The sequence below is a fragment of the Ambystoma mexicanum genome, chromosome 9 (genome assembly GCF_040938575.1).
Source record: "Ambystoma mexicanum isolate Mex_15411 chromosome 9, UKY_AmexF1_1, whole genome shotgun sequence".
NCBI classification, from domain to species: Eukaryota; Metazoa; Chordata; class Amphibia; order Caudata; family Ambystomatidae; genus Ambystoma; species Ambystoma mexicanum.
Genome location: NC_090931.1, coordinates 1,051,556,962 through 1,051,577,516, shown reverse-complemented (window position 1 = coordinate 1,051,577,516; position 20,555 = coordinate 1,051,556,962). Strand labels below are relative to the sequence as shown.

Sequence of the window (20,555 nt, the reverse complement as noted above, 5' to 3'; positions counted from 1 at the left end):
TATGTGGCATGCAAATATGTCGTCATATGCCTTAATACATCTTTTGACAGCAAACCCTCCTGAGGCCACGGCATGGGTATCTTATTGGTTGTGCCTCAAACCCATTCCGAATGATATTTCCTTATCTTCACTGTGTATCTTGGCCATGTCCTAAACATGTAAAAGAGGTGTAACCCATAATGACGGATCGATTTCGACCGTCAATACTTACCAGATTTCTTATTTGATTCTTTATTTTATCAAATATACCATGCCAGTCAATTGGCGCAGGCCCCACCAATCGTTGTTTATAATCCCAATCAAAATAGTTTAAATGCTGACTTTATTTATTTTAAATATCTATGCGATGATATTCAGTTTCCTCCTTGGTTTACACTTTCTATCAACCTTTATTATATCATTCTTTTACTATTAGTATTTTAAGAGTCTCTTTTTTATTTATATATTATTTTCCTTTGATTTTTCCCATCCTGAGGGACATCAATCTTTTGGGGCAAATCTTTACATCTTTTATTTTTTCTATTGTTTTATATTAATCGGTCTAGACACAACAAAAGTTTATATTAACAGTTGTATAACCCCACACTGCGTATGCCTTTCTTTACTATCTTAGTAAATGTATCCCTTCTACGTTTCACTCCATTTTGGCGTTTGATACGCACTCCTCTGCAGGCTTTGCCTCAGGATTCCTTAACGCCCTTTACTTCAGTGCATACCCTTCTGTCCCCTTGGAACCTGGAATCAAGGTATCTTTATAATATCCCCATAAAATCCTGTTACTTTTTTACACGTATTATTTACAACACAATCCCTCCCCCTATTTTTACCACCTTTGTTGTTCTACTTACATTCGTGACTTAGCTCGAGTCCACCGGCATCGACTCTCCCTCAACCAACCATTTCGCCTTCCGTCCACTAGGCACCTGCGGGTACCGGACAGGAATTTCGTCAAAGGGGGACCTGCCGACGTGACTCTGCGCACCGCTCTCCACAGGAAGCTCTGTGGTCTTCTGGCTAATGGTGGGAGTAGCCAAGCATCCAGGGATCTGGGTCTGGATCTGGCCTAGGTCAACTGGACTGTAACCATCCGCACTAACAAATGCGCTGTAGCACTTTGAAGCGTCTGCTAGATGGAATTGATCTCAGACCAATTAATCGGACACACTCACAGAATATGGCAATGTACTACTTTATTTTCACTTTAATAAAGCAGGGTCAACTGGCAGACATCAAACTATTGCATGCACTCTCACACAGAAGCTTGATTAAATGGAGGTCTTGTGCCCCAATATGCGTCATCTATGATGTCATTCTATGTGGCAAAATACAAAACCTATCAAGGGAAGGGGTTGGTTAAGGGAACATATCTACTTTATATAACCTATAAGTATTAGTGCATCCTTGGCTACCCCTTATCTGTAGGGCACGCCTTGAGCTACCTCTAAATACGTATAGTACTGATTATAGCAGACAAAACGGTGAATTGGTCTATGCTACATTGCACGTTAGGTTGTCCCTAAACCCCCACTGATTGGTTGGCACACTATCCCAACCTTGAACTATCGGCTCCTTAGTAGCACCTACGTGAAACGAAACCTAGGTATTTGAATCCTGTCAGGCTACTCCCCATTTTCCCAACTAGGCCAACTGTCATCGGCAGGCCGCAAACCAAAGTCTTCTGTCATAGTTGACCTTGTTGCCTGGAACATTCAAGGGAGTGTGGGCACACCACTATCTTATCTTAAGGCTCTAATGAATAGCATTTGTTTTTGACTTCTGAGTCACATGTGAAGAGACCACTCATTTTTTAATTTCAGCCTTCTATTTGCTGCTAATTGATTTAATTATGCATCGTGCTGTTGCTCCTCTTGGCATCTAGAGACTTGCTCACTTTCTCTCATATGAACTTTGTATGCTTTTAATTAACAAGCAGTTTGGCTCTCTTTTCTTTTCCTCATCTATGAAGAATGTTCCACATTCAGAGCTTATCCGTCTACTCCCTTTGTGCTCTGTGCTTATCCCTCAAAATTGCATCTTCGCTCTGGGCCAACCTTGACTCATCATCGGCTCGGTACACAGAGCTGTTTTTCTGCGTCTCCTGATTCTTACAGCCTCAGACTCTTTCTGAGGTAGCTTGGTTAAGTTCAACGTGAGCAGTCATCCATTTTCCTACTATGGCTGTCCTTGCCATGTTATATATTCCTGTTTTCTTTCTACCTTGCGTATTTACAGTTTTTGGTCAGTAAGTTACTTCATCTTCTTTAGTTCCATTATTACTTTAGCTTTAGATCCATGTTACCTTTGGTGCTTGTTTACTTTTGGTGCTACAGTGACATTGTTACTCTTAAGTTTTTTCATATTGTTTCAGCATAGGTTCATAAATCTTCTTTATGACATCACTTTGTCCTCTTCAGATTTTATTTTAACGTCCATCCGTGATATTCATTGATGCATTCTGACATCTTGGCAGGCGACATCCTTCCATGTAGCATTCATCCATGCAACATCCTTCAACACTTTCAGTGCAAGGGTACTTTCTGTATGACTGTCTGCATAATGTCTCTCATGCACTCTATGCGGAATAGGAACTCTACAGGTAGGTCCCATCTACTGCTCTTCTCTGACTTTTCCAATATGACGGTGGTGAGGGGGAGGGAACTGGTAAGATTGTGTCTACCTGCTCCTCTACAATCACATAAAGGAACCAAACTAGATCTTGTTATTGTGACTAAATTAAGAATTTTCCCATCTGCAATTGCCTCTTTATCTGAAGACTAAATAAAGTACTTTTGAAACACGTTTGGCTCCATTACTTTTTTAGGCTAACATGAGTGCTCACATAACTGGTGTTTCTATTACTTTTTGTATCTGTCAAGAGTTTGAGATGGATGCATTTTCTGTTGTCAGCCGATCTGGCTTCAAATGTGTTGCCCATCTGACTTCCCCAAGGTGATTTGCCAGTCACCCCATTTTCTGTTCCTGGCCTTAGGACTTATTATGGGGAGCATTCTAAATATACATAATTTCTAAAACTCCAAAATCTACATTGCTTTCTGTAGTCTTTGGAAAAGTGTAACCAAGTGGTAAGAAAGGAAGCATTGGAGGTAGAGACTGAAGAGGTGCTGATCTCATAAAGAATTACGGTACATTCTAGTTTAGCTCTATGAAACTACCTGCGGATATCAAAAACATTATTTAGTTCAATCTGCATATTTGTTGCATGTACTTCAGTTAATGCACCAGTCATTACTGCATTGACGTTAATAAACGCTTTGACAGTTGTTTTGCTTTCAATCTCTTCATTTACTCACCTACCCACTTGGTAAATGTCTTGAAGGATGCATTCAAATGGTGGCAATACTCATGCACCAAATTATTAAGACGTTTCACAAGAAAACCTAAATTGTCTCTGTCTTTGTCAACCATCTAATTCCTTATGCATCCTACTATAGTTGTGATCCGTAAATAATGGATACTATTTTGGTAACGTAATGTTCACTGCTACTTTTGAGGATAGTCGGAAGAACATCGAATATGTGTATAACGTTTACTGCAACCTATCATTGTGGACACCTGAGAGATGGAAAGAATGGCAACCTGAGGATGTCAAATGATTTTTGACTCCAAATGTACAGGTGATTTCTAAATCATTGTACTCCATTATTTAAGAACAAAAAAGTATCTGCTGATGCGCATTGTGTTTTTGTATACTGCATTTACCCATTCTTTCCTCTGTTTAGCTCTTTTTTGTAAGTATTACTTATTGTGTTTTTATTTTCTTCTTTTTTTCCCAGGACCCAAAACGCCACTTGGAAGAACACGTGGATGTTCTTATGACCTCAAATATCGTTCAATGTTTAGCAGCTATGTTAGATACAGTTGTGTTTAAATAATACTTTGAGTGTAAAAGACTAAGCAGTGTTCAATGCATATGCCTTTTTGAAATATTGTGCACTGGGGACTGCGGGGGTTTATTCAGAAGTGGGAGACATGTGGCATCACCTGCAAACTGAGAGCAGTACTGTATAACCCCTTTTAGTCTCTGCTGTGCAATTACTTCGTTTCCTGTGTCAAGTTTATGGATATTCCAAAGCAGCTAAAGAATGTGTTGGATTGGCCAACTTTTATCAAGTTCCTAGAACAATTTCAAATAAGTCAGTGTTAGGGCTGCATATTTGGTTTTGCCGCATAATAAATATATTTGCACCTATCTAGCCTCCCGAGTACTGTTTTTGCTGCCATTTGTTGGAGAGCTACACTAACATTCGCCAACACCGGTGAAACAATGTAAATGAGAAATGGGTTTTTGTAGCAAATATGATTTTAATGAGTGATTAATGTGATAAATGTATAACTTCTTAATCTGCAATAAATTGCTTGCTGTATGTCAAGAGAAGCGCGTTTTTGTGTATGGTGTTTATTTACTTATTTTTTATGCTCAACACCCCTTTTTGCCTGTGAAATACATTGTTGAAGAATTTAACACAATGGAGTCGTTGTCACGTGAGTTCCAGTGGACCTAGCATCTGCAACATGCATAGAGACGTTAATGATTTGTAGTTGTACTTATTTCTAGGGGAGGATTTGCAGTATACTTTATTAGCACCCATTGTAATGCTGCTGAGAATGTATTGCTTCCGTTTTAATTTCGATTTTTCTTTGATACTTGTTGCTTACCTCTATCTAAATGCGTTTATTCACATCATACTTTCTAATAAAATATAATGAAATAATGGTTTAGCAATAAAGGTTGAAAGATAATGCTGTAGATCATTATCGGCTCAAAAATGTGACTGTACTGCGTGACCTCCAGCTTTGAGCCACGTACAATGCACACTAATTGGAACCCTGGTTCGAGGTCTTGTCAGAGAGCTCAAACTTGAAATAGAAAAAAACAAAAACGATGTTCTTCAGACAGTGAATAGGGTCAGTTAATGTAAGATGTGCAGATATGTCGCCTTTTCCTGCATTACAAGTAATTTTTGTTTTTCTGCAGCATTTTATTCTGCGTTTTTTGTGAAATAAAACTAAATGTATCCAAAAATAAATAAATCCTGCTATCAAATTTACAGTCATGTTCGGTCATCTATATAAATGACTTACTGATGTGTTAGCATTGTTTAGCTAGGTTTTCTTTCTGTATCACCTTGTGTATAGATTATGCTGTTAGGAGTGTAGTTTATTGAATGCCTTGGGCATTTGCATCATGTTAGCCTTTCCCTCTACATGAGCGTACAGAAACTATTCTTTGAAGTGATATTGTGCTTTTTGAGAAAACAAATGCATATGCTTTGAGGACCTGCCAATCCATAATGCTCTGTGGTGTACTAGAAAAATTTCAGGGGAAAACAGTGCATTTCATTACTCATTTAATAAACATCCAGGGATTTGCATTTCGTACATTGATATTTAACAATAGGGGTCTATGGAATTTCAGCTTCAAGTGAGTATCTGGCCAGAAACTGATCCAAAATGCAGGTTTTCAACTTTGGCAGAAAACTTCATTAGGGTATTCACTCAAATTTGAAAGACTAATCCACTTTCTGTGACATGCTGTATGTGTTTGAGAGAGAGAGAGAGAGAGAGAGAGAGAGAGAGAGAGAGAGAAACAATCATAGAAAGCAGGGACTGGCTGCAGAAGTCAAGTAAGGTCCTTCCTTATTGGCTGCTGCAGCCCACTTTATCGCATTCCTGTGTTGCTAGGTGGTCGCCAGGCCTTGCCCCGGTTTCTCAATTTTTTTTGTTTTCCAAAAAAAAAAGCATCTGGGTCTGCCAATGTTTTCAATGGGGTAGGGATGCCAGAGGAGGGGGTGCGGGGGGGGGGGGGGGGTTGTGCTGCATTTTCTTAAATGCAACACCCCCAATTGTTGATGGGAGGAGATGGGTTCTTGCCCTATGCCCCCCCAGGCCATTCAAAAAAACAATGCAGCAGGGGCACAAGGGCAAGATCCTGCGACACCAACCCTCCACACTCCAACCCCCACCACCCCGCGTGTTGCTGGAGGGTTGCCAGGCCTTGCCCTGGTTGAGACACCGGCCATTTCTTAAAAAAGCAGGAGCGGGGTCCACCAAGTCAGGTACTCCTGGTGACCCTCACCTTCCCAACAAAGCTTTCTTCGTTTAAACAATTGTTTTTTTAAAATGCTGCAGCGGTGTATGATGGGGCAAGACCTGGCGACCCCCACAATTGTTGCTGGTGCTAGGGGCTCATCGGCCCTTGCCCTGGTGGCCCCCAAGGCCATAAAAAAAAGAAATGCAGCAGGGGTTGCTAGCGCAAGACTTGGGAACCCCTGCAATTGTTGCTGCTTGCTCTGGCAGCTCCCGGTCAAAATATTGAATCTGTGTCAGCCACGCCAAGTCCCAACAACACCCAGAATTGTTGCTGCAGGGGTCGACTGGATTTTCCCCAGTGGCCCAGATGCTACATTTAAAAAGGAGGGCAAAAAGAAGCTTTGGGAGCATCTGGGACAATACTGGCGGCCCCTTGCAAATGTCGCTCGGAGGTCGCCATGATTTGAACTGGACACTCCCAAGACCTTGCGACCCCTGCAGTTGCTACTTGTGGATGTGGGTGGTACTCTTTGAGCCATTGCTGCAACCAGGGAGTCTCCTAACACTCTAGAAACTGAGTTAAGTCTTTCTTCTTCTGCCATTATGTCCTCCTTACTACCCTCACTCTAGCTTTCTGCCTCCATCAGGTTAGAGGTGGCGTGGTTTGTGCAGGGATAGTGTGCCTGAACTTGCCTGCTGATCTGCACAATCTGCTTTTTTCAGCTCTGAGTAACTCTGTGTCTCTGGAAATGTATACTGTATAGAGTGATGTGTGCTCTGCTCCGGGCACTCAGAGATAATACATCTGTTAGTGATCTCTGGTGCACTCGATCTGAGCTCATCATCCAAATGAGCCACCGGCACGCCAGCCTGACGTTGAGTAAGACGTATACCTCATATATGTGTCTTAGCGGGCGTACCACTCGCTGATGCGCAGAGAGTCTCACTGGTATACCCAGGGTCGCTTCCAGCGCGGGCAGCCTTCACTGAGGCATGCGGGCAGGTTTCCTAAAGTGGGCTACTCTGCTCTATGATTCTGCCTGCCTCTAGTCAATCACAGCTTTGCACTGCATTATACTGCAAGAGCGGATTACAATGTTATGTTTGCTATCCCGCTGCGCTTGCACAAGTGTCTTGCAAATCACTGCGATTGCCACACTTATAGTTGTGATGAATCCGATGGTGTCATCACTCCTTCCCCAGCGCTGACCTCTACCCATGTGGCCACAGGACTGCAGTTGCTACCTGATCCTGACCTCGGGCGGCTCTGAGGGAGCATCACATGGTGGGAGGCAACCCTCGGGTGAGTGACCTGACATCATCGGATGAGACATGGTATCCCCTTTTTCTTTTGAGAATACCACCTCTATTCCCCATGCCTTAATGGCATATTACCATAACTTCCCTCACGCCTATGAGGGTTACTGAGAATACTTTTCCATACTATGTGTACAAGCCATCAAAAACTGATTTGTCTTTCAAGACTATTGAAAATATTTTCCCAAACTGCATACAAGTCATCAAGAACTGACTTCCTTTGCCCTCAATACAAAAGTACTGCAAAAAGGCAGCTGAGCCGAGTAATGAACAATGAAGACCAAGAGCACAAGCTACGCTGCAGTTGTTCAGATCGGATACTTGATGCCAGGAGTTTTAAACCAGTGGACCAGCTGACAGCAGAGACGCTGGCTGGAGAAGTCTTGTCCTCACTATGTAGACTGAGACTGCTGGGCTGGTGCGAGGTCCGTGGATCCAACCAGCTCGCAGAGGAAGCCGAGCAGAGCAGACTGCAGGAGATGGTATGCTGCGAGCATGCCAGAAGGAAGACTTCCAAGTGTTTGCAGGTACTGAAAGAGGCCCCCATGCCGCTCGAGCATCGAAAAGCCCAGAGCAGATGAGCGGGAACCACGAGCGGGCACAGAAGCCACAGAGCGGAGGTGCCGAACTTGGAGATTGAGCGGCAGCCTGAAGAGTGACTGCATGCTTGCCGTGGGAGAATCAAAGCACACCAGAGAGATAATGAGTCCACCTAAGGGAAGCAGGAACACCAGGGCCTTTCTGCAATCCTACCAAAGGCAAATACAAGTAAATTAAGTATTTGAGAGAGAAGGAGAGATTCAATGTTTCTTAAAAACACAAAACGGAACAAATATGAGACTATCAAGTTTGCAAGTGTGTGCAGTGTACCTTTGAGGAAACACCCGGCAGGAGAGTATACCAGGTAAATTCAAGTTTCAAGTGTATTTATACAAGAAAGCCCTGGTAATGGAGAATACCAGGCAAGGCCAAGTTGCACAGTGCGCAAAGTACATCACATGAGAGAGTCTGGATAAGTATACATCAAGTATAGCCAAAGACTGGTTGATATATTAAATAGGAGAAGAAACCCGGGAGGAGAGTACACAAGGTATCCTAACAAAATTCAGACTAACAGCCAAGTTATTTTGCATACCAGTCGTGTTGTTGCTCAAAAGAAACTCAAGGAAATTATATTCTTAACAGCATAAAGCAGAGTAAAGAGCATTTCAGGGGAAGGGAACCATCCTCTGGAACTGTGCACTTTATCCTTTTGGAACCTTTGTGTTGGAGTTGTACATTTCCTTTATGAACCTTAGTACACTACTCGAGGCCAAACACATTTCCCGGTTCACCTTAGAGTTGATTTTTAGAATGCGAGGGACAGAATAGTACTTTGGACACAGGCCATTTTGCTTTGGACATCTTGACATCGGACAGACCCTTCGTCTTGCAGTATGGACGTAGCGAGAGCAAGGCATTTTCCAACCCCCTTATGTCTGAATCTCATTCCTGGCTCCTCTCGTAGTACAATCATCATAAGGTCCTAAATACATATCCAATCAACTGTCCTATTGGCTTTAAACTTCGAATCATTGTTCTGATAAATGGGAGATTACTTATCTGACTGAAGAGCAGAAAAAGAAGAGGATGAGACCTGCAAAGGAAGTGACATAGAGGATCTAGGCAAGAAAAAGGTCCTAAAAACTGCTCAACAGAGGGGACCGGTAGAGATTTGTAGTCCAGCTTCAATTGGGTTTTCCTAATATAAAGAAATAATATTTTGGATAAAAGATATGTTTTGAAATTGCTGAAGAATAGAAATCAAAAGTTGTGGCATAATGTTCGCCTCCTGTCTTGACATAGAATCCATTTTCATTTGATGTCCTATGTTCTTGCTGCTAGCATCATGCCGACACGTATTTTGTTCCATTAGGATCTTCTTCATGGCAATATCAATTGTTGAAAGAAAAATTATACCGCTCAGATATATTTTTGACTCTACATGAGTGAATAAACCAATTTAATTACTAATTGTTATGTATTGAAGAATATCTGAATTAATAGACTACCTGATATTTAGTGATGTTCTATAAGTTGGATTTAGAATTCCATCTTTGGGCTTTCTGGCCAATTTCTCCTGTGATTTTCTCTATTATCTAAAAAAATTAATAGAAAAAGCTGTATCAATATGCGTTTTTCTAATTCTTATCTTCATTTATTAGAAGTCCAAATGATTGAAAAAACAATAAATGTATATAAGTACCTTGAATATCTTAAATATTAGTACACTTAAAACTATTTTCATCTTTCTAAGGTTTTTTGAAGTGTTTGGTTTACTTTTTTCCTTGGCTTTTCAGCACTCTGTTTTAGAAAAAAGAACAAAATATATATTCCAGAGTTCATAATTAGTTAAATTAGGTTTGATCTCTGTATTTATTCGAGCAAAGTCTTCCTGTTCACTAAAATGTAATTCCTTAGCTCCTTTTTTAACCTTGCGCCTTTCGGCTCAAAGTCTGAAAACTCTTTTCCTAAGCTAGCCGTCTTTTAACTACAAGCAAGAACTCATGTTTTTCATGTCCAATTATGTCCTGACATAATTGCGTGCAATGACAGCATGAAATTTTTGTTGCCGTATTGGATCTGTTTGGGAGTTAGATGTGCCATTTTGCAGTAGTAATTTCTTTAACAGTGTATTTACCAGAGTTAATACTAAAGAGTAACAACTATGTTTCAATGATTCCTTAACATATTAGTACACAATCCTTCTATTAATGTGTATTCTCCTTTGATATATTATCATTATAGTTTGCTTTCTGTACCTGTCAGGATGTGACAGGATGTTTCCCTTGGACTAAGAGCAAAGTGGTAGATGTGTACAAACGTGGTCTGCACAATGACCCAAGCAATTACTGCAGCTTGCCAATGCTCGGCACGCCTGTTAAGATCGTCGCAAGGATCTTATTGGCAGAGTTATCCGATTGGGTGGAGCATGAACAGATATTACCTTTTCACCAACTGGAATTTAGCAAATCTTGTTCCACCACTGATAGCTTTATGCTTCTCACCACCATCTTGGAGAGTGCCTGGAGCCTCTGAAGTCAGTCAGTTTAAGTGGTCTTTATGGATTTCAGTGTGGCGTTTGACACAGTGAATCCGGCGACTCTCTGGTCTAAACTCGATGCATGGGGTATCACTCGTGGGCTACTCAACATAAGCTCACTCTACTCAGAATGACTAGGTACAGTTAAGAACCAGCGTTATTGGAAATGTAACTGCTTCCATCAGCTCAACCACAGGATCAAAACATGGTTGTATTCTTGATCTTCTACTGTTTAAGCTGTATACGGCAGACCTTTCCTAGTTTCCCCTCACTGAAGCATCCCTTTCACCCAAACTGGATAGTACAAGTTTATCCTGGATAGGGTATGCTGATGATGATTTGCTCCTTACCCTCACCCCCAAAGAGCTACAAGCCCTAATAAAGCAATGCATGTATTTTTCTAAATCTCATGATCTAAGAATTAACAGGAATAAAATGAAAAGTATTGTTTTTCAATCGGATAAGAAAAAGGTACTTAAAGGGATGGTCTAGTAAACATTTTTATTTAAAAAATAGATAGGCCACATAAAAAAATACTAGCATTCTCCGTTTTAAAACTTCCTATGTAAAATTTTGAGCTATTCAAGCTCAAAATTCGAAAAAGCAAGCACAAGGGCGCACAGCCATTTTGTGAAATGGAGGCCCTCCTGTGCTGGCTTTTGCTTTTGCGGCACTAATGAAGGAAAAGCCAGCCAGCTGTAGTAAACAAAGGCTACCGCTGGGTGGCTTTCCCTTCATTAGTGCTGTAGGCGGAGGACGGGGACCGGAGACCAGAGCAGGAAAGCTGCAGCTGAATCTCGGTAAGTGCTATTTATTTTTTTTACAAAAAATCAGCACTAGCTTTACCAAATGGTAAAGCAGATTCAGGCAGACACAACGCGGTTGTGTTGGAAAACGCTGCGGTTTTTCTTTCCAAGTTTCTCAGGCTCCTCCGAGCCGGAGGAGCCTGAGAAACTTGGAAAGAAAAACCGCAGCGTTTTCCAACACAATAACGTTGTATTTATGTTTGCGGTCGCTTCAAAAGCGACCGCAAACATAAATACACCGTTTTTAAAGCTGCGGTTTTATTTCTAAGTTTTCCGGGCTCCTCCAGCCTGGAAAACGGAGAAAAAAAAACGCAGCTAGTGCTTATTTTTTGTAAAAAAAGTAAATAGCACTTACCGAGATTCAGCTGCAGCTTTCCTGCTCTGGTCTCCGGTCCCCGTCCTCCGCCTACAGCACTAATGAAGGGAAAGCCACCCAGCGGTAGCATTTGTTTACTACAGCTGGCTGGCTTTTCCTTCATTAGTGCCGCAAAAGCCAGCACAGGAGGGCCTCCATTTCACAAAATGGCTGCGCCCCTGTGCTTGCTTTTGCGAATTTTGAGCTTGAATAGCTCAAAAGTTTACATAGGAAGTTTTAAAACGGAGAATGCTAGTATTTTTTTTTTATGTGGCCTATCTATTTTTTAAATAAAATTTTTTACTAGACCATCCCTTTAAATACTACAGGTCACTGCAGGGGTGCCCGGTGGAACAAATCGATGATAAACTGGGGTGTTCATCTTGAGAAAATTGAGCAGGAACTCGAGCAACAGCTGGGAGATATAAAAAGATTTGCTGCCCAACATGCTGCATATTCTCTAGTAGCTCTGGCCACAGTATATAAAATGAACATTGTTCATAAACTCACTTATTTATTTCATTTATAATACACCCAAACCCGTGGGTGTCCCAGCAAAGTTAGAGACATCTTTGCGTGAATGAACCTGATTACAATCAGTACTTTTGCATTAGGTACAATATAAATGGGTGCACTTACAATCCATGAGTTAACAGTTGGTGCAGTAGTAGCATTTGAGAAAAGGGTTCACTGTACATTACAGAAGATGTAGACGATGGCTAGTCAGGATGGTTAGCCCTGAGAGTAGCGTTTGGGTGCATGATTTGAGAAAGGGATAAAGGGAAGGAGTTGAGGAGACTGGAGAGTCGTATCATTAAGTCGCTCTTGAATCTTCCGGACTGCATGCCGGTAGAATATCCTCTGTGTGAACTGAACATCTGTTCTGATAATACGACTTTACTAATGCAGCAAGCAATGTACTTTTGGAAAATGGTATCTCAGTGTGACTGCTAATGGTGCACTGTACTGCTAGTAGAAACCAAAAAGCTCCTGAGCTTGAACAAACAGGTTACCTGCACTGCATTATGGAAGCTTGGTGACAAATGGGAAGCGCTATTAGGTGTTAACGTCTCTAACTTAACCCACGCTAAATACGATCTTTTAGCTTACAGAACTGGATAGAGATCTGACATTGACCAATTTAGCCTCAATCTCCAAGTAAAAACAATTTACACTGTCAAATGATGGCACTGGGTTTGTACCTTGGCAAATTCCCCAACTCATTCATTCAAACTGATTACCTGGGCCTAAAGTTTAGTCTGGTAGAAACCCTGGACAAAATGGAACCCAGATTAGTGCTGCCAAAACCCAAACACAATTGCAGGCTCTGCAAGTCGAATGAAATTGAAACCGCCTTGTGCATGTCAGGCGTTTCTGGAACCTAGACAGTCTTGCTTGCGGTTACCTTTTGCTCAGATATTATGTGGCAGCGCTTCTTGGAAGGCAATGACATACACTTGTCAAAGCAATTGTACCACCTTAAAACTGTGCTCAGTGACATTGAACTAAGCGGCCAGATAGTGACAAGAAATCTGTACCTGTAGGCATCCATTTGTCGATCTCGGAAAGTGTGATAACTTTGATCATTATGTAATCTTGTATGTACTTCGATAAGGATACCTTGGCCCTAGGGTATTAAGGTAATGTTCTGTTTTATAAAAGCCGAACATTCAGCTGTATTGTAAGTAAATACAAATTGAGCAAATCAATATATTTATAGGAGCTACCTAAGCTAATCATTCATTAAAATATACATTTTTTGATTGAACTGAAAAGCACTCCAAATTTCAAAACCTAGAATGTCCTTATCTGAATTCTTTAGTGTACTCAAATTAGATCAATTTCATGGCTCTCCTTATTCATGAATTTTATATGAATCTTAAAAGGATTTGCATCAATTCATTAATTTTAAACTAATTCAATCATTGGGGCAAATTGATTTATTTACCCATTGCATATTGTTTAATTATATTTGCATAACAAGAACATTAATCAATTTACTCACTGGAAATTATATACCCAGAGTTGGTATTCAAATTTTCAACAACATATTGGATTTTCTTTTACTTAACAATTCTGATGTGATACTACATCCATACTCATTTCATAACTTCACCCCTGCACATTATATTTGTGAGACTCCATGTGAGACTTATAACTCGTAACCAAGTTAATCAAAAAGAAATTCACTCAACCTGCCTGCCCATCAGCTCAGGGCGCACCCACTCTAGTTCATCAGAAGCTACAAGATTATCTTAAGAATACATGTTGGTCATGATCATGGTTTCATCCCTCTCTTAGACTCATACTATATATCAAGATTGCTTCTCTTTGCCTAAGAATCAATTTCCTACTACATTTTCTTTCTAGGGGTTTGACCATTTCTAGACCTATAAATGTTATTCCCTCTAATCTTTCATTTTTATGTTCATTTTCCCAATGTGCACTTAATGGTTGTCCATCGTATTGCGTATCCCTCTGAGATGCTCTTGCATATGTTCCATCTATCTAATGTGTATGAACATGCTGTATAATTTGCCACATTTAAAAAATCCTAGTGGTTTAGCCATTGTTTCTCTGGTGTGCTTGGACACAAATGACTTGGACTCCGTTTATTTTGTAACATCTCTGCTTTCCTAAAAGTTACAATTGGTGATTTATCTAAAAATGATTGTCTTAATCTTATTTCAACACATGCCAATGTCTGCTCAAGATAGATTTCAACTCTTTATTCCCAGAAAATCTAGTAATAAATCCAACAGTTAGGTTTTCTTTCCTCTCTTTACCGGAACCTTGTATTTTAAGTCTAGACTTTCTTCCAACATTTCTAGCTTTTTGTATTTTTGAATATGGGTACCCTCTCTCCAAAAAATGCTCTCCCATTTTATCCGCCATTTTTTGGAAATTCAAATTATTTCTGCAAATCCTTTTGGGTTTTAAGAACTCGCCTTTAGGTATATTATTTATCACTGATTTCTTATGGGCACTTGAGGCATGCAATTTAGTGTTGCCTTAACATTTTTTACAAAATATTCTCTTTATCAAATTATTTCCATCAGCTAAAGATTTTAAGTCCAAAAATTTAATCTTAATCATATGTCCTTGTGTAACCTATTTCAAAGGAATGTGTATTTAGTTTCTCGAACAACACATTAACTTCTTCCACTGTACCTTTAATCTGGAATAATCTGTATTTATCCTTGTGCGAGACTTATCGACCATCTTACTTTTCGGCGCAACCTGAAAACATTACTGTTTTAAAGTACTTGACCCTCTGCTGGCTTCTTTCTCCACCTCTCTCCTAGCACCATGGTACCTTCGGGTGGGCATGCGCTCTATGAATTCCAATAATATAACATACCTTTCTAGAATAGCAGGATGTCATCGACAAATCGTTGCTAGCTTATCACTTGTTTAAATTGTGTTTCCAAGAGGCATGTTATATGCTCTTTCAAAAAACGAAATAAACAAATGTGTTACTGATGGTGCTCATTTTGCTCTTTTCGCAACTCCCTGTTGTAGAAATGTTACTCCATCAAATTCAAAATAGTTTTCCGAACGGTGTCTAACGTATCTACAATCAATCGAATTCTTAATTTCGGCAAAAAGATGACATAAGATGCACAGAAATCAGCAAAAACATAGTAATGCAGTCTAAAAGAACAAGGAGGAGTCGGGGATAAAATCCATTAAAAGTACTGTTACTCATAAATAGCATAATAACAGAAAAACCATGAATATCATAAATATGCATTGTACTGTATCCTCTTGTAGTGTTTGTAGCTGCAATACATGTCCATGGTGATCAGTTACAATGTGGAGGGATAAAGTGCAGTTACCAGGCAAATTTGTCTGCAGGCCTAGACATAACAGTTTATAAGGCGGCCTGTTCGTTGCTTAATGAAAGAAATGCAAAGCAGTACTAGATGTAATTAGAAGGTTCTATGTCATTATTTCGATTTTTGTAGGTCGCCTAACCAAAAGACAGATTTATTTTGGGCGATTTTAGGTTGCCTACAAAAATCAAAATGACATATTTTTAACCCACCACCCACTCTTCCTGGATTTAGTTCAAAGCGGGTGGTTTACTCCCCCGAGCCATGCTATCTACCTCCCCTCCAACACCCCCCACTAAAACACACACTCACGAACACACACATACAGACACTTACCGGTTCTCCATCCTGGCCGCTTCCGGGTCCTGGTGTTCCTGTCAGCCCCTGTGCGCACACGTGTTCGTCGCCGGGGCTGACAGTTTGATTTAGGAAGACCGCTCTGCGGTCACAGAGCAGTCTTTCTAAATTGTGTTTTGTGTGACCTTTTTTTAAAAATGTCGCTTGGTCTAAGACCAATTAGAAATCTATCAGCAAATGCCAATGGCAAGGTGACTTAAACCTAAGATACTTTACGCCAAAGTGCCTGAAATTGATCTTTATTCTAGACTATACCCAACTTAAATATGAACCCAGAGCAAGCGTTGCTCACATCGGAGCACATAAGTAGGCAATAGCAGGTCTGAAATGCCATATGCCGCTTTGCCTGAGAATGCTAGTCAGCCAATGCTTCCTGATGTCCCCATAAATGGGGCAAAACAAATTGGAAGTGTGCCAAATCTAAGGCCCCACAGATGCATCTTTGGGTTGTTACGTACTTCCACTTATGCGTCGGAACTGCCAAAGGCGGAATGTTTAACTTTGTTCTGGTTAACAAGTTCTTGTGATGTTTATTAGTCACGAAAGTGAGGTATCCCAGCAGCCCATTCCCTGATGCAAAAGAGAGATGAGCACTGACCTGTGAGCTAACAACCAGTTCGTATTCTCTGTTGACTGCGAAGGACTGCGCAACCCTGAATTTTAAAGTCCTTTTTGGAACCCCCACCAAGGACTCATGCTCAATAAAACAAGTCCCCAGCCTGTCATACACAGTAGACTTGAACTTAACTTAAGTAAGCCTCCCACCTTATGCCAACTATTTAGTGACTAAATGTGTTACCAAGGCCTTAGTTAGTTTCTCCCCATTCTCCAACCAGACTGTGCCTGAATAAAATGGGTCTAGCACGGACTATATCCATTATGTCCATAGTTCCAATCTCCAGGTGGTTAGTATAAACCAAAGTAGACTTGTGGGATGGACAGCAGTCTTTTAAAAAATATATATATATTTTCCGCCGTCTGTAGGGTTTGCGTAACACCATATTTCAAAGCCATACTTCCCAGCCTCTATGGCATTACCACTGTAAAACGGTCAGCAGAGTGGTGCCTGATGTTAGATGGAAATGTATACCCCCAGAGGTCTTTTGGATTTCTGATGCCGATTTAACTATGTGGTCCTCCAAGGTCAAGTTGCTTAAACCAAGGTAGTCAAATTTTGTTACAGGCTCCTAGTTTATGCCCATTAATGCATATCCGCAACTGAGCCTTCCTTTTCCCGCAACTTTGTAAGACGCTTCTTATGATTGAATAGGAGCATTCTGGCTGACATATCAGCTGTATACCCATCAACCAAAAGTTGATGTGATTTTGGTGATGTTGCCATTAAAACTTCATTGTGTGCGTAGCTTAACAGTTTCCTGCCGCCACACCTCAGGGTATCTGCATTTGGAGAAACCAAATGCTTTTCTAGTGAGTTTGTGTACAGCTTGAACAGCACGGGGCCAGCATGCACACCTGTCAAACCCCCTTGCCCACAGCTCCACATCTATATTATTGCAGAATTCACCTCCAGTTCTGAATCGAACCTGCACCCTGGAATCACAATGGAGAGCCATAGTTGTTCGCAAGAGTCCCTGGCACGCCCAGTTCACCCTGCATACTCCACAGGAAGTTCCTGTCCACGTGGTCGAAGGCTGAACTCAAATACATAAAGGCCACGTGTTCGCAAATATTTATCTAGCAGCAACTTTTCCTGCATAGTCCATGCACCCCCCAAACCTATTGCATCTGTTTCTGTATCCTAACCAGACCTTTAAGTGGAGCACAGCCTTGAGCTGTACTCCACTGGGCTTTCACTCATTGTTATGGGGGAACAGACACGTCCTTCAGACTGTCAGTACCGAGAAACTTTGCGTCTTTTGACTTAGTTGCCACTTGTTGGCAACATTTTATCATTGCGCAAAATACCTTACAGTACCGTGCACTGGAGTCTGTGTTTTTTATGGCTCTATACACCCACCAAGGAATATTTGGTGATAGTACAATGTGTCTTGGAAAAGACTGGTGGCAGCAGCAGCTTTTTCTTGTATGTGTGTAACATTTTACCAAGCCATACCGTGGTGACCACATTTGGCTCTTGGCTGTGACTAGCATCTAACATGGCCATGCCACAAGGCCTTTTATCCATTTTGTCCCTTGACCTCCCCCCTGCCCTTGATTTCCTTATTTGGGCATACAGTTGCATGCAAAAACTGCTGCTTTTGCGGGTCCCTGCAAGTCATGTGTGTGGGTACCCAGGAAGTTGGCTGGGACTGTGTGGTCGCATTCCACACTACTGATGCCAGAGTGTCCAGTGTGCACGAGAACCCCAGTGGTCCCTGATTGGACACTTGCTGGTGTGCATGCATGGAGCAGACCCTCCCATTGGTGGGCTGGGTGCAGCCACTCGCCTGACTGTAGATAGGAGGAGGGGTCTTGCATTCATTCCAGCAGACCAGCAACAGGTCAAAACCGAGCTGCAGACTAAACCAAGTATCCTGAAGAGCTGAGCAGATCAAAGGACGATCCTGAGAGACACTGAAGAGGGCTAGCACCCGACTCCTGTGTTGTCCCGGTCAAGCCCTGCATTGCGCTTGATCTCAGAAGACCTGTGAAGGTGCTTCGAACCTTTGGAATGGTGTGGACAATGTCTCCTGGCAACCCTGCAAGTGAGCCTGTTTGTATGAGTCCCTGGGCCCTCCAGTAGGCTGCCCAGCAAAATCTTTGGTTGCCGTGCAGGAGCACTGCCCTTTTGGGTTTTGACCAGAGACTTGAGGGAATCAATTTCGTCCCAGCACCTTTTTCACCGTGAGATAGGAGGCTGCATGAGTTGGGTTCCCTTGTGTCACTGTGCGACATTGATGGTCGCTAAAGGTGGTTTTCCTGTATTCCTTCCTGTGCCCAAAGACCTGCTGCATCAGTGTTTTCTTTCTTCCGAATCATACAGTTCCAGTCCCAAACCGGACCTGTACCCGCACTGTGCATCTGAAAGCCAAACCAAGGGCGGGAAATCAAACCTACTACGACCCCCCCTCCCCCCCCAACCTGCCATGTGTGGACCAAAACCAAGCTGGGGGCGGTGACTAGTGAAGACACTTACCAGTGGCCCTATATTCATCCAAAAGCATTTACGCATTGAAGGTTATTTTGGCCTCCTCTTTGGCTTGGGTAGTATCTGCTTCCTAAAGTCCCCCAAAAGTCAGGAACCGCTTTGTTCACCGTAGCAGATCCTCTCAACACCTTAGCGCTGGACTTATAAAGTTAGGGATGCCATCTCTGAAGAATGATGATGCTACTAAAGTTATTCACCCTTTTTTCCTTTGCAGGTATTGGTGGAGTTACTAACTTTCTTAGACTGACTCCTGCAAATGTGTGCATATTACATAGTGTGTTACTTGTGCAGTGTTTTACTATTGCATTTCAGTGTTCATTTCTGTTGATATTCTATAATAAATAGTATATTTTCGTATACTACTGTCTAATTGTAATTCTTGGCATTTCAGTGTGTGCTTATTGGAGACCCCTGATCACCCTCATTCCTACTGATATATAGCCTGTACCGCTCTTCAAGCTACCATAAATTGTTCTGGCTATCTTCCCAGATGTGTGCCCATGTTCTTCTAAAATGGTGGCCTCTTAAACATCTGTCCACCAGGCCAGAGTTTACAAATCAATTCTAACACCATGTAAACGGGAACCCCCTGGATCTTAACATATTTGGCAAAAATTAAGTAAAGATTCAGGCCCTGATAAATCGTGCCTGTCCCTGACTTGAATGGCAGTTGCGTATCAGACAGTACATCATTCTTCTGTACCAAGTGCTCCAGTCCCTTTAGCAGGATGCCTACAAATAATTTCGATGATCTGTCCAAAAGGGTGACAGGTCAATAGGCACACAGATCTGCTACGTCTCAAATGTTTAAATATTGGTACAGTTATCCCTATATGCCAGTTTGCTGGTTTATTTAAAGTGATAATTGCATTGAAGAATTGAGCCAAAACGTGAATCGAGTTCATTTTGGCTGCGAAAAAAAATCATTAGGGAAGCCATCTATGTCTGGTGCTTTGTAAGCCCTTTGCCACAGAATCACGTGATTCACCTCATCCACCATAAAGGCGGCTAGCAGTTCCCCCCCCATCAGCAAATGTCATTCTTCTTCTAGATCTGATCTGTCAATTGTGCATTTGTACAGAGCCTGAAAGTGGTCTCTCCCCACCCTTTCAGTAATACGGGCTAGGTGGAGCTCCCTGTCATGTATGTCCGAAATGTGTGCATTCCTAAATTATAAGCCAGAAAGGTTTACTATTTTTCTTTCCAGCCGCACAGCAAAACCTACACAGCTGGCACTGGTAATCTACACCCTTCTCTTTGCTAGTTCATCTTTGCAGGCGCATCTGCTTTCTCTTATGCAATGGATATTGGCTCTTTCACCATCTAGAGCGCTTGCAGGTGAGTGCCTTGGCCTGTGACCCTCCCGGGCCAACTTCATTAAGTTTAGGCCACTGTTTGCTTCCCCTGCGGCCCGCACCGCTTGCATTCCCTGGCACCTTTCTCTCTAACCTCCCTTACCCCCCCCACCCCTCGAGCCTGATTGGTCAGTGCCCCTGGAGCTTCCTGGTGTATCAGCCTAGCAGCTCCCTGCACGCTCTTTCACCATCTAGAGCGCTTGCAGGTGAGTGCCTTGGCCTGTGACCCTCCCCGGCTAACCTGATTAAGTTTGGGCCACTGTTTGCTTCCCCTGGGCCCTGCGCCG

The 20,555-nt window shown here is 41.9% G+C and overlaps 1 protein-coding gene across 1 annotated transcript in view; it reads left to right on the top strand.

Annotated features, from left to right (window-relative positions):
* PSMD14 (proteasome 26S subunit, non-ATPase 14) overlaps positions 1 to 5,069 on the top strand; it is a 1,137,097-nt gene extending 1,132,028 nt beyond the window's left edge. The window contains exon 11 of the mRNA XM_069616337.1: positions 3,795 to 5,069. Coding sequence (XP_069472438.1) covers positions 3,795 to 3,893 — 99 coding nt within the window. The 3' untranslated portion in view covers positions 3,894 to 5,069. The remainder of the gene's footprint in view (positions 1 to 3,794) is intronic.
* The last annotated feature ends 15,486 nt before the right edge of the window (positions 5,070 to 20,555 follow it).